This window comes from Mirounga angustirostris, unplaced genomic scaffold, assembly GCF_029215605.1.
Source record: "Mirounga angustirostris isolate CCGP_5_RB_7025 unplaced genomic scaffold, mMirAng1.0.hap1 SCAF_1, whole genome shotgun sequence".
NCBI classification, from domain to species: domain Eukaryota; kingdom Metazoa; phylum Chordata; class Mammalia; order Carnivora; family Phocidae; genus Mirounga; species Mirounga angustirostris.
Window position 1 is genome coordinate 70,945,833 of NW_026991709.1, and position 9,629 is coordinate 70,955,461.

General features: G+C 45.1%; 2 protein-coding genes across 2 annotated transcripts; one reads left to right on the forward strand and one right to left on the reverse strand.

Moving 5' to 3' along the window:
• Nucleotides 1-12: 12 nt before the first annotated feature.
• On the reverse strand, nucleotides 13-8,622 carry NCBP2 (nuclear cap binding protein subunit 2). Its single transcript, XM_045903106.3, has 4 exons — nucleotides 8,489-8,622; nucleotides 4,461-4,642; nucleotides 1,865-2,003; nucleotides 13-1,002 (listed from the first exon to the last, which is right to left on the reverse strand). Exons 1-4 carry the CDS (start codon nucleotides 8,564-8,566, stop codon nucleotides 931-933), a joined length of 471 nt encoding a protein of 156 aa, XP_045759062.1. The 5' UTR covers nucleotides 8,567-8,622; the 3' UTR covers nucleotides 13-930.
• A 173-nt stretch (nucleotides 8,623-8,795) lies between these two features.
• Nucleotides 8,796-9,509, forward strand: NCBP2AS2 (NCBP2 antisense 2 (head to head)). The gene has a single exon (XM_045903107.2). The coding sequence runs from the start codon at nucleotides 8,796-8,798 to the stop codon at nucleotides 9,093-9,095; it is 300 nt and encodes a 99-aa protein (XP_045759063.1). The 3' UTR covers nucleotides 9,096-9,509.
• Nucleotides 9,510-9,629: the final 120 nt, after the last annotated feature.

Here is a 9,629-nt window from a genome sequence, read left to right on the forward strand (position 1 = left end):
CGTAAGGGAAAATTATATTAGACTAAGTTTAATGAGCAACAGTTGATATATATTAATCACCTTGTGCCTTACAAATGCAAAATAAATTTGTAGACCCCCCTTCACAGAGACTACCAGCTCACTATACAGGCTCTGAAGCTCGGTAAGCACAATTAGAGGAAAAAACAAGACAGACTTCAAATGAAAATTGGCTGAAACACATTTCCTGTGGGAAGCAATTTTGATTGTTCTTGGTAAGTGTTCTCTTGATTTTTCAAGCTCTTTTTTAAACCCAGTCCATTCCTGAGATCACTCTGAAAATGAATCTTTAAGTAGAACACATCTTTTGAAAAATGTGTACAGTAAATACTAGTCAAGTCTTAATACATAAAGCACATAAGCTGGTGGTATCTCCTAGGACAGTCTAAGGCTTACTTTTGCATCAACAATTGAGGAAGTTCCCTTGACTCCTCTAAGTTTGCCTTTAGAGATTAGAACTCAACACAGAAAACAAACTCAGTTGTCAAACATCTTACTAATTCAGAACAATACAACATAGCAAAACCCCATTTACTACATTTTTATTTCCTGCAAACTTAAAATTTTTGAGGCCCCAGTGAAGACCACGAACCTATTATCAATTTTTAAAATTTTCCAACTTCCTAAAAAAAGTGTAGTGTTTTGGGCTGATAAATCTGTTGCCACAGAACACAAATTCTGACCTGGTGACATAAAATCATTCCAGCAACCTGACGTATGGCCAAGATTTAAAGGCATTCTTTTGGATTCTGTCCTTTAATAGTTTTCAAAGGACAACCATGAAATGGCTTCGAGCTCAGTAGAGACCTTGATCAAAACATGTTAAAAGTGGGCAGGTTTGCAGACCTTGGGTAATGCATGGCAAATTCAACAGGCCAAAGGAGTGAGTTTTCATGATGGGGCTCTCACCACTCATTGGTTTTGGGCCAGTTTTCCATAGCCTCCTCTCCCAGCATCATAGTCCTGCCGATACTCATCTCGTACCTTAATTGAAAAGAACGTAAGTTACATTATAGAGGAGATTGGTATAATGAATATGCCTCCCACAAACACATCAGCAGGCAAACTGTTAAGCCTTTTCAGGTGTCATAATGTGAACATTCAGGCAGGACCTAACATTTTTTTGAGCAACAGATGTAAAGCTCAACTGCCTTGCAAAATTAAGATTACGTGGGGCGCCTGGGTGGCTCAGTCGTTAAGCGTCTACCTTTGGCTCAGGTCGTGATCCTGGGATCGAGCCCCGCATCAGGCTCCCTGCTCAGCAGGAAGCCTGCTTCTCCCTCCCCACCCTGCTAGTGCTCTCTCTCTCTCACTCTCTCTCTCTCTCAAATAAATAAAATCTTTAAAAAAAAAAAAAAATTATGTAATGGTTTTGTTTGCTTACTTAATAAACTCTACGCCCAACATGGGGCTTGAACTCATGACCCCGAGATCAAGAGTCACATGCTCTACCATCTGAGCCAGCCAGGCGCCCCTGCCTGTTTTTTTTTTTAAACCAAACATCATGCTCATACTCAATAGCATTCAAAAGTAGCATATTCCAAAAAATAAGTACTTAAGCTATTTTAAAATTAAAAACTTAAAATTTATTTCAATGCATTTTCCTTTTGTTCTAGACACTTACAGGTACAAAATGCCCCTAGCAGAAGTCCAATAATGGTTACTTGTGAAAATGTATAGAATCTATAATTTACCAATCCTAATGGGTAGTTTTCAGAGTCACTTCAAGCCAACGGTTATAGGCACAAAATTATTTTCTAAAAGAGCAAACACAAAGTGACAAAGCCCTTGTCACTAGGACTGAGATACCAGGCAAAGACTGAGCCAAGAGAACCTTCCTGCATACCTGGCCCCCAGATCGCCCACGGCCATACTGCCTTCCCTCCTTAAAGCCTGCGTCCCAGTCTGTGCGAATGATCCGGTCATCCAGACGAGTTCCGTTTATGTACCTCATGGCATTTTCTGCATCTGCTCTTGAATAGTATCTTAAGTGTAAGTATTAAGGAACACTATATAGCATTTCTCCAAACATTTTTGGAAATACAGAAAACAACATCTAAATGAAGCTGAGTTGTTAAGAAACAGTACAAAAACAAATCCAACCAGATGGATTTCAAAGATAGTAATTTGGTTTGCACAAGCCTGTTTGAAGTTGGTCCAGAAGCACTTAAAGAGTCAACTATGATTTATCCAAGGCTACTGATCGTGATTTCCTAGATAATCCTGCTGATAATTATTTGGTTCCATTGTCCCCATATTTTGGTTTATAAAGTATAAATACGTTCAGTGCAGGTTTAGAGCACAAAATGCACACTTCTTATCCAAGGAAACAAAAGCATCCAAATTTGGAACTGTATATTCAACCTTAATAAAAAGAGAAGGTTACAGTGCATATGGAATTGCTGTTGCATTTCATTAGAAGGAAAGACTCAGTATCCTATTACTCAGGTTAGGTGTTCCCAAACCTATTTAATCAGATCCACTCAATCTACCTTTGGAGTGATATTAAAATCTATAAGCAATTATCATTAGCTGGGTTCAGGGAAATGCGGAACTCTACTGTCTTCAATTACACGGGTGGGGAAGCACTTGCTGAAATTCCAGTGTCCAACACCTACACGATGCCTAGCACATAATGGGCATTCAGTAATTTTTTGCTGGATGAATGACATGATAAAAGGGCAAAGTGAGAAAAAACACTGGCAATGGCAGCCTCTCTTGGCAATCATCTGCTATTATGATTGTGGATCTCTGACACACACGACAAATGCAGAAGCATTCAGTTCTCAGAGACTGAGTATTACCTACAAGGTGGACTTGCTTTGTGTCTTCTCGTTCTCCCTGTACCCTCTGAACTTTGATGCTATTGGCACCTGAGGCGGATGTAAAATCTGGGCACTCTTGTCTCTCATGTCTGAAGGGGGATGGAAGAAGCTTGTAGAGCCCAGAACTCAGACCCCAAAATCCAAAGTTTGGAACAGGTTCGAAAGTAGGGCTTCTAGTTCAAGCTAACAGAGTAAGAACATTTCTCATATCCTTTTCAAGACCCCATTAAAATGACAGAAAAGATATATACAGCCAAAGAACAGAAGAGGCCCTCAGCAAACTAGAGGTTCAAGAAAGTGAAGGAAGAGTGCTAATGGATGAAACAAAGTCACAGTTTGAAATATTCTTAATTTTTTTTTAAGATTTTATTTATTTGCGAGAGAGAATGAGAGACAGCATGAGAGGGAGGAGGGTCAGAGGGAGAAGCAGACTACCTGCCGAGCAGGGAGCCCGATGCGGGACTCGATCCCAGGACTCCAGGATCATGACCTGAGCCGAAGGCAGTTGCTTAACCAACTGAGCCACCCAGGCGCCCCACAGTTTGAAATATTCTTGAAGGGGCTTAAAGGAGACAGCAAATAGGGTTTAATTAAAGGTCTGTATGTGGGAAGATGACCTGCTAGCAGGAAGGCATTTAAACCCAGGCAAATAAAAACAGAACGACAGAGTTTTGAACAAACCAACTGGAGGAACCCTATAGGGTAGTGTCTTTGATGTTAGTAAGTCAAAATAAAATCCCTTTTCATTCTGGCATTTAGGAAACCCACGTTTACCAAAGGCAGGGCAGCAACTTGAGAGTTGCCTGGGCCCACAAAGTTAGCCTTCTTTTCCCTAATTATGTCTGGGAACCTAGGGATCACCAGATATTTAAGGAAAATTTACAGCATAAATACAACCTCCCCCTCCCCCAGAAAAGAAAAAAAGTTCCCCGGTAATTTGGGGCACAAACAAAATTTTTTGAAACATGTTAGATGAGGTCTGGGAAATTTCTCAGAAAATAAGACAAAGTGACCAAAAAAGAAAATGTTAGGAGAAAAAAACCCCAAGCAAAAAATCCAGGAGGTCCAATATTTACAGAATTTTCAGGGAGACGATAATTTGGTTTTGACCTTATGTAAAATCAAGCTATATACATCTACATAATGAAATACTATACAGCCATTTAAAAAAGAGGTAGACCTGTGTGTGCTAACATAAAACAATCTCCAAGGTGGGGAAAAAATAGTGCATGCAGTATGCTACCATGCATCCACAGGATCACTGCTGGAAAGATACCCGAGAGCCTGGTAACTGTCTGGGTTTAGAACAATACAGAGGTTTTATTTTCCCTATACCTTTTGTACTTTTGTAAACACCATGAGCATATATTTTCAAAAGATTGTTTCTTAAAGAATCAATTCTAAACAAAGCATGGATTTCAGAACAGAATGTAAATGTTAGCAGCTTTTACAACACAAGAGTGTGGACACACTGGGCAGAAGGTAAGAGCTAGATGAAGGAAGGAGAGGTAAAGTACAGGGATGCTAATTACTGGATGGTCTCACTCATTTTCTTAAACTAGCCACTCTTGGCCCCACCCTCACCCAACAGCTACACCAGACACACAGGAAGGATACTCCACAAAGCAGAACCCACATGCTGTTTTCTTCATCTTATCCAGGCCCATAATGATTTTCTTTATGTCACCACTTTTGCTGAAGAGTTCATAGATTTGTTCTTCAGTTGTGTAAAAGGAAAGATTTCCAACATACAATGTACAGCTCTTCTTCAGTAATTTTTCCTGTTCTTCATTGTCACCCTGGAATGTCAAATAGAGAAAAAGTTCAGCAACACAATCTAAGAAGAGTCCTGCTTAAATAGCATTCCCAAGTATGGCAAAAACTGTCATTAATTCTAATTTGGGAATCAGCTCTCGTCAACCCAGTCTACCACAAATCCCTTGCCAGAGAAAGAGAGAGAGAGAGGTGTTCAGATTCTGTGACGCACTTCTGCAAGTCCAGACTGCCTTCAGGAGACAGCCACAGCTTAAGGGTCATGTTGCATTAGCCTTCCTCCTGTGCCATACTGCCATGCAGATGGCATGCCTTTTCTCCGCACGCTCCATATCCTCAGCACTGGAACCTCCTCCCATTGCTTGAATTTAATTTCCGCATCTTGAACCAATATACTAGAAAGGGCTTTTTTGTACTGAAAAATAAATGGATTTTCAGAGATAGGGTATCCCTTATAATAATCCCATAGAGAATGTTCAAAACAACTGCTTAGATGGTTTACATGCTCATATATTTTTCTGAGTTTAGGAGAAAATGTAGTGATCACAAAAAATGAGAGATTATGGGGTTTTTTTTTATATAAAAAGGTTCCCTTACCTTTTATTTTTTTTAAATTTACTTATTTTTGTGAGAACAAGAGAGCATGAGAGAGCGCGCGCAAGTGCACAAAAGCAGGGGAAGGGGCAGAGGGAGAAGCAGGCTCCCCGCTGAGCAGGGAGCCCGATGCGGGGCTCGATCCCAGGATCCTGGGATCATGACCTGAGCTGAAGGCAGACGCTTAACTCACTGAGCCACCCAGGTGCCCCGAGAACTTATGTTCTTGACAGGCTTCCTAATTTGGAAGACAGGATGAAGCCAGAGACAGGAATATAACTGGGCTTCAGCCAACCTACCTGACAATCCCTGGGGCTCGTCATGGGCTAGATACGGTATTTTACATGCCTGCACAGAAACCAGTTGGTCGTCCTCGGACCTTCTCTTCTGGCCTCCACACTGGGGAGGACAAATGCTAACTAAATAGAACACCTCCCCACTGACCTGCTCTCAGGCTCTCAGGTTAAGGCTCTAACATCAACCATACAGTGGTATTCCAGTTTGGAAAGGAGCTGAATAGATCTACGCTCAGGCCCCTAGAGCATTTCCCAAGAGACCTCCCTTCTTCATTTACTACTCCATATATAATGCTGGTCCAGTTTCCTTCACTCTGAGAACCAGACTTTGCATTACTTGTCTCTGAAAGCTTTGTAGCACCGAGCCCAGACTAAGAGGTCTCATGTGATCACATCCAGTGGCAGAATGGAGGGATAGAGAAACCGTCTAAAGGAAATCAAAATAAAGGAAAATGATGAAATAAATTATGGTACATCAATAAATAATGTAGGGCGCCTGGGTGGCTCAGATGGTTAAGCATCTGCCTTCGGCTCAGGTCATGATCCCAGGGTCCTGGGATCGAGTCCCACATCGGGCTCCCTGCTCCTTGGGAGCCTGCTTCTCCCTCTGCCTCTCTCTCTCTGTCTCTCATGAATAAATAAATAAAATCTTTAAAAAAAAAAAAATAAATAATGTATACGCATATGCACATGCAGTCACAAGGAACATCTCTTGAGACAGTGATGACCATAGTGAAAAAAGTTACAGAACAACGTGAAGGGTATGCTCCAAAAGAAATTTTTTTTAAAGATTTTTTTTTAAATCTTATTTTACAGAGAGAACACAAGCAGGAGAGCGGCAGGCAGAGGGAGAGGGAGAAGCAGGCTCCCCACTGTGCAAGGAGCCCGATGCGGGGCTCGATCCCAGGACCCGGAGATCATGACCCGAGCCGAAGGCAGTTGCTTAACCAACTGAGCCACCCAGGCGCCCCTCCAAAAGAAATTTTTTTTTTTTAAGATTTTATTTATTTATTTGACAGCGAGAGAGGGAACACAAGCAAGGGGAGTGGGAGAGGGAGAAGCAGGCTTCCCGTTGAGCAGGGAGCCCCATGTGGGGCTCGATCCCAGGACCCTGGGATCATGACCTGAGCCGAAGGCAGACGCTTAACGACTGAGCCACCCAGGCACCCCCAAAAGAAATTTTTTTAGAAGTGTGAATAGAAGTGAGAAGTCTCGCAGGTCAGAGACTTCCACGTATGAAATTGCATTTAATTCTCAGAAGTGAATGAGGTAGATCCTAATTTATTAACTTTGACACCTGAGAAGGCAGTTAAGTAACTTGTTCAAGGTCATACTGCTACTCAGTAGTTGCAGTTGGAATCCAAACCCAGTCTCCCCACCACCACCCCCAAACTCAGTCTTATGCCCAATCCCATACTTCCTTGAAAAGTCCACAGGATAAAGAGTCATTCTACATTAAAAACAAGTTTTCAGAACTTTGGAATGAGACATTACATAAAGTAGATTCATCTTATTTATATCCCTGCTGTTAATGATTTATTAAAATTACCGGGAGGCCTTTTCTTTTTCTTCCCACACATGTAAGTAATCCAAACAAACAGACTATTCCAAACAAACAACCTATAGCTTAAGACAACTGTGGTGTAAGTCCTTACTTAAGGTATATTAACCTGGATTTCACTCAGAGAACATTAGAAGTTCCTCATGACAGTATCTTACTACTATCTAAATAAAGCTACAGGCCTTAGACTACATAGATGAATAACAAGTTGAAACCTTTCACAGTTTTACTCTCATAGGATGCCTGAAATTCAAGATGGTAATGATGTGGAACTTTCTAAAGTAATGAGAACTGTAAAAGTGATAAAAGTGAAAACCGTGCTTGGCATATAGTAAGCATTTAAAAATGGCTGCCTTAGCGAACGAATTTCAGGTCTTCCTCAATCTGGCCTCAAAACAAAATTTCCTTTCCCCTACCCCGCTAACACGTTGTACGCACTCTCCACGCCCATCTTCTACACGCGCTCCTCCTTTCCCATCACAAGCCGTCTCCCTTTTCTGAATCCTCACAGGAGTCCCTTTCCCCTCACCATTTCTGCTCTAGATTATGATTACTTCCCGCCGTTTACAATCCCTACTGGAAAATTAGAAACTCTTAGGGTGCGGAAACCGTCTTCCCTCTCCCTCTAGGGCTTAGCAGGTTTAAGCAACAGTACTCAATAAAAGTTACCTAATAATCAGTGGTTGACGAGTGTCGCTCCACCTCGTCCCCACCTTTGCTGAGACTGAACAGCCTACCTTGAATATTTGCTGCCTTCCCTTTTCCCACATAACCTACAATGACATGGGCCAAACTAAAACCTCCCTCTTCTGAAACCCAGCAGTTCTCTGAACTTGACACCTAGACTCTTAAAGTGCCTCGCTTGGACAGTCCACCTGCCCACTCCGAGGACTCCCTATGGTTGGAGTCAAGGCTCAACTTTGTGTCTCCCAGCCACCGCGTAGAACTCTGTAGGACCGTTCCACTAGACCAAGAAGGAAAGGGCTCCACGCGCCACAGGGCAGATCTAATTTGAAATTAAAAAGTAATACAAAGTACCTGGTTCAGGAAGACGCCCCCTTTCCCCGTACTCCAGGTGTCAAAAGGACACCCCTGCCCCTCATATCACAAAGTCACCTTCCCAAGGCATAGCCTGTGCAAATGCAAGCCACCACTACTACTGCTACCGGAACCCCTCTGCACTGGCCTGGGAAAGGGAGCAGCTGCAAGGGAATGGGAAAGCGAGCCTCAAATTCTCTACGAGATAAGGGGATTCGGTGATATCCAAACGCCCTTTCAGCTCCGTTCCCCAGCAGGCACCGGGGCCTCACTTCGCGTTTCGGGAAACCAAAGAACGGAAAACGACACAATGAGACAAGAGCAAGCCGATTCTCAGCGTTCTGGCCCTGGGCCTTCCCTTCTCGCGGCCCGGCCTCCCTCACCCGGAAGTGCTGGTCCCGGTACTGGCTCAGCTCCACGTAGGAGTCGCTGCGCAGCGCCTTCAGAAGGCCGCCGGACATAGTGCAGAGAGGTGGGCGAAGACACCGGCACTCCAGGAACAACGAGGCTGCCGCGGCGCTGGCGGAAGCGGAAACGAGCGGAAGCGGCTGCAAAAGGTGGTCATCCTGTGGACCAATCCAAGCGCAGCAGTGTCGTCAGCGGGCGGCGCGGGCGCAGACGTGGTCCGTCTTTATTTGTCGCCCGTCGGAAGCGAGAGTGGCGTGCTGCGGGTTCCGGGACGTTCAGAGGATGGTTCTTCGGCGGCTACTGGCCGCCCTGCTGTACAGCCCGCAGCTGGTGGAGCGTCTGTCCGAGTCTAAGCCCATCCGGCGTGCGGCGCAGCTCACGGCCTTCGCGCTGATGCAGGCCCAGCTGCGCGGCCAGGACGCAGCCCGGCGTCTTCGAGCCCTGGCGGCTGGGCCCGCGGGCTCCCTAGGTCGCCGCGCTGCCCGCTTCAGAGACACCTTCACTCAGGAGCTGCGCCGCGGCCTCCGGGAACGCCCGGGGTCACCGCCAGGTAGCCAGAGGGGCCCGGGCGCTAACCCCTAAACCAGGCTGGGCCGGGCCAGGGTCGCCGGCTTTCCCTTCTGGGCTCGACGCGGGCCTCGGCGCTAAGCAGTCATCCTGGGCACTGAGCACGGCTTTGAATCCTGAGTCAGACTGTCGGCTTTCAGAGGTCTCATTCGTCAGAGAGCCCAGGCCAAACCGACATCCCCGGGGAAGCGCTGTGATCGGACTGGGCACGGCGTGAAGAAAGCCCCCCAAGCCCGGGCCCTGATACACCACGTAGAGAGAGCCATGACCCGAACCACAGCCCGAAGGAGTCTGCCCTGTGCGCATGGGACTAAAACTCGTGTTCAATGAAGCCGCCTCTGCGCTGATAGAGCAGCGCGCTACTTCCAGGGGAGAGCATGGATGGAAAGACACAGCTGCCAAAATCCTCTGATTAAATGTGTGAGCCGAGTAATGGGTGTGAGTGTGGTATTTCTCCAGCGAGGTGGGTTAGGGTTCCTGGGGACTATAGGCCCATGGTAATACTCGTTCGCGCATTTGGAGTGCTTACTCTGTGCTGGTACTTGCTAA

Excerpts from the sequence above, each read along its gene's own strand:
- NCBP2AS2 (XM_045903107.2), top strand. The coding sequence starts at position 8,796 with ATGGTTCTTCGGCGGCTACTGGCCGCCCTGCTGTACAGCCCGCAGCTG.
- NCBP2 (XM_045903106.3), bottom strand. The coding sequence starts at position 8,566 with ATGTCCGGCGGCCTTCTGAAGGCGCTGCGCAGCGACTCCTACGTGGAG. Across the intron at positions 4,643-8,488 it reads ACCGGGACCAGCACTTCCGG|GGTGACAATGAAGAACAGGA; the intron begins GTGAGGGAGGCC and ends TTGACATTCCAG. Across the intron at positions 1,003-1,864 it reads GTGGGCGATCTGGGGGCCAG|GTACGAGATGAGTATCGGCA; the intron begins GTATGCAGGAAG and ends TTTTCAATTAAG.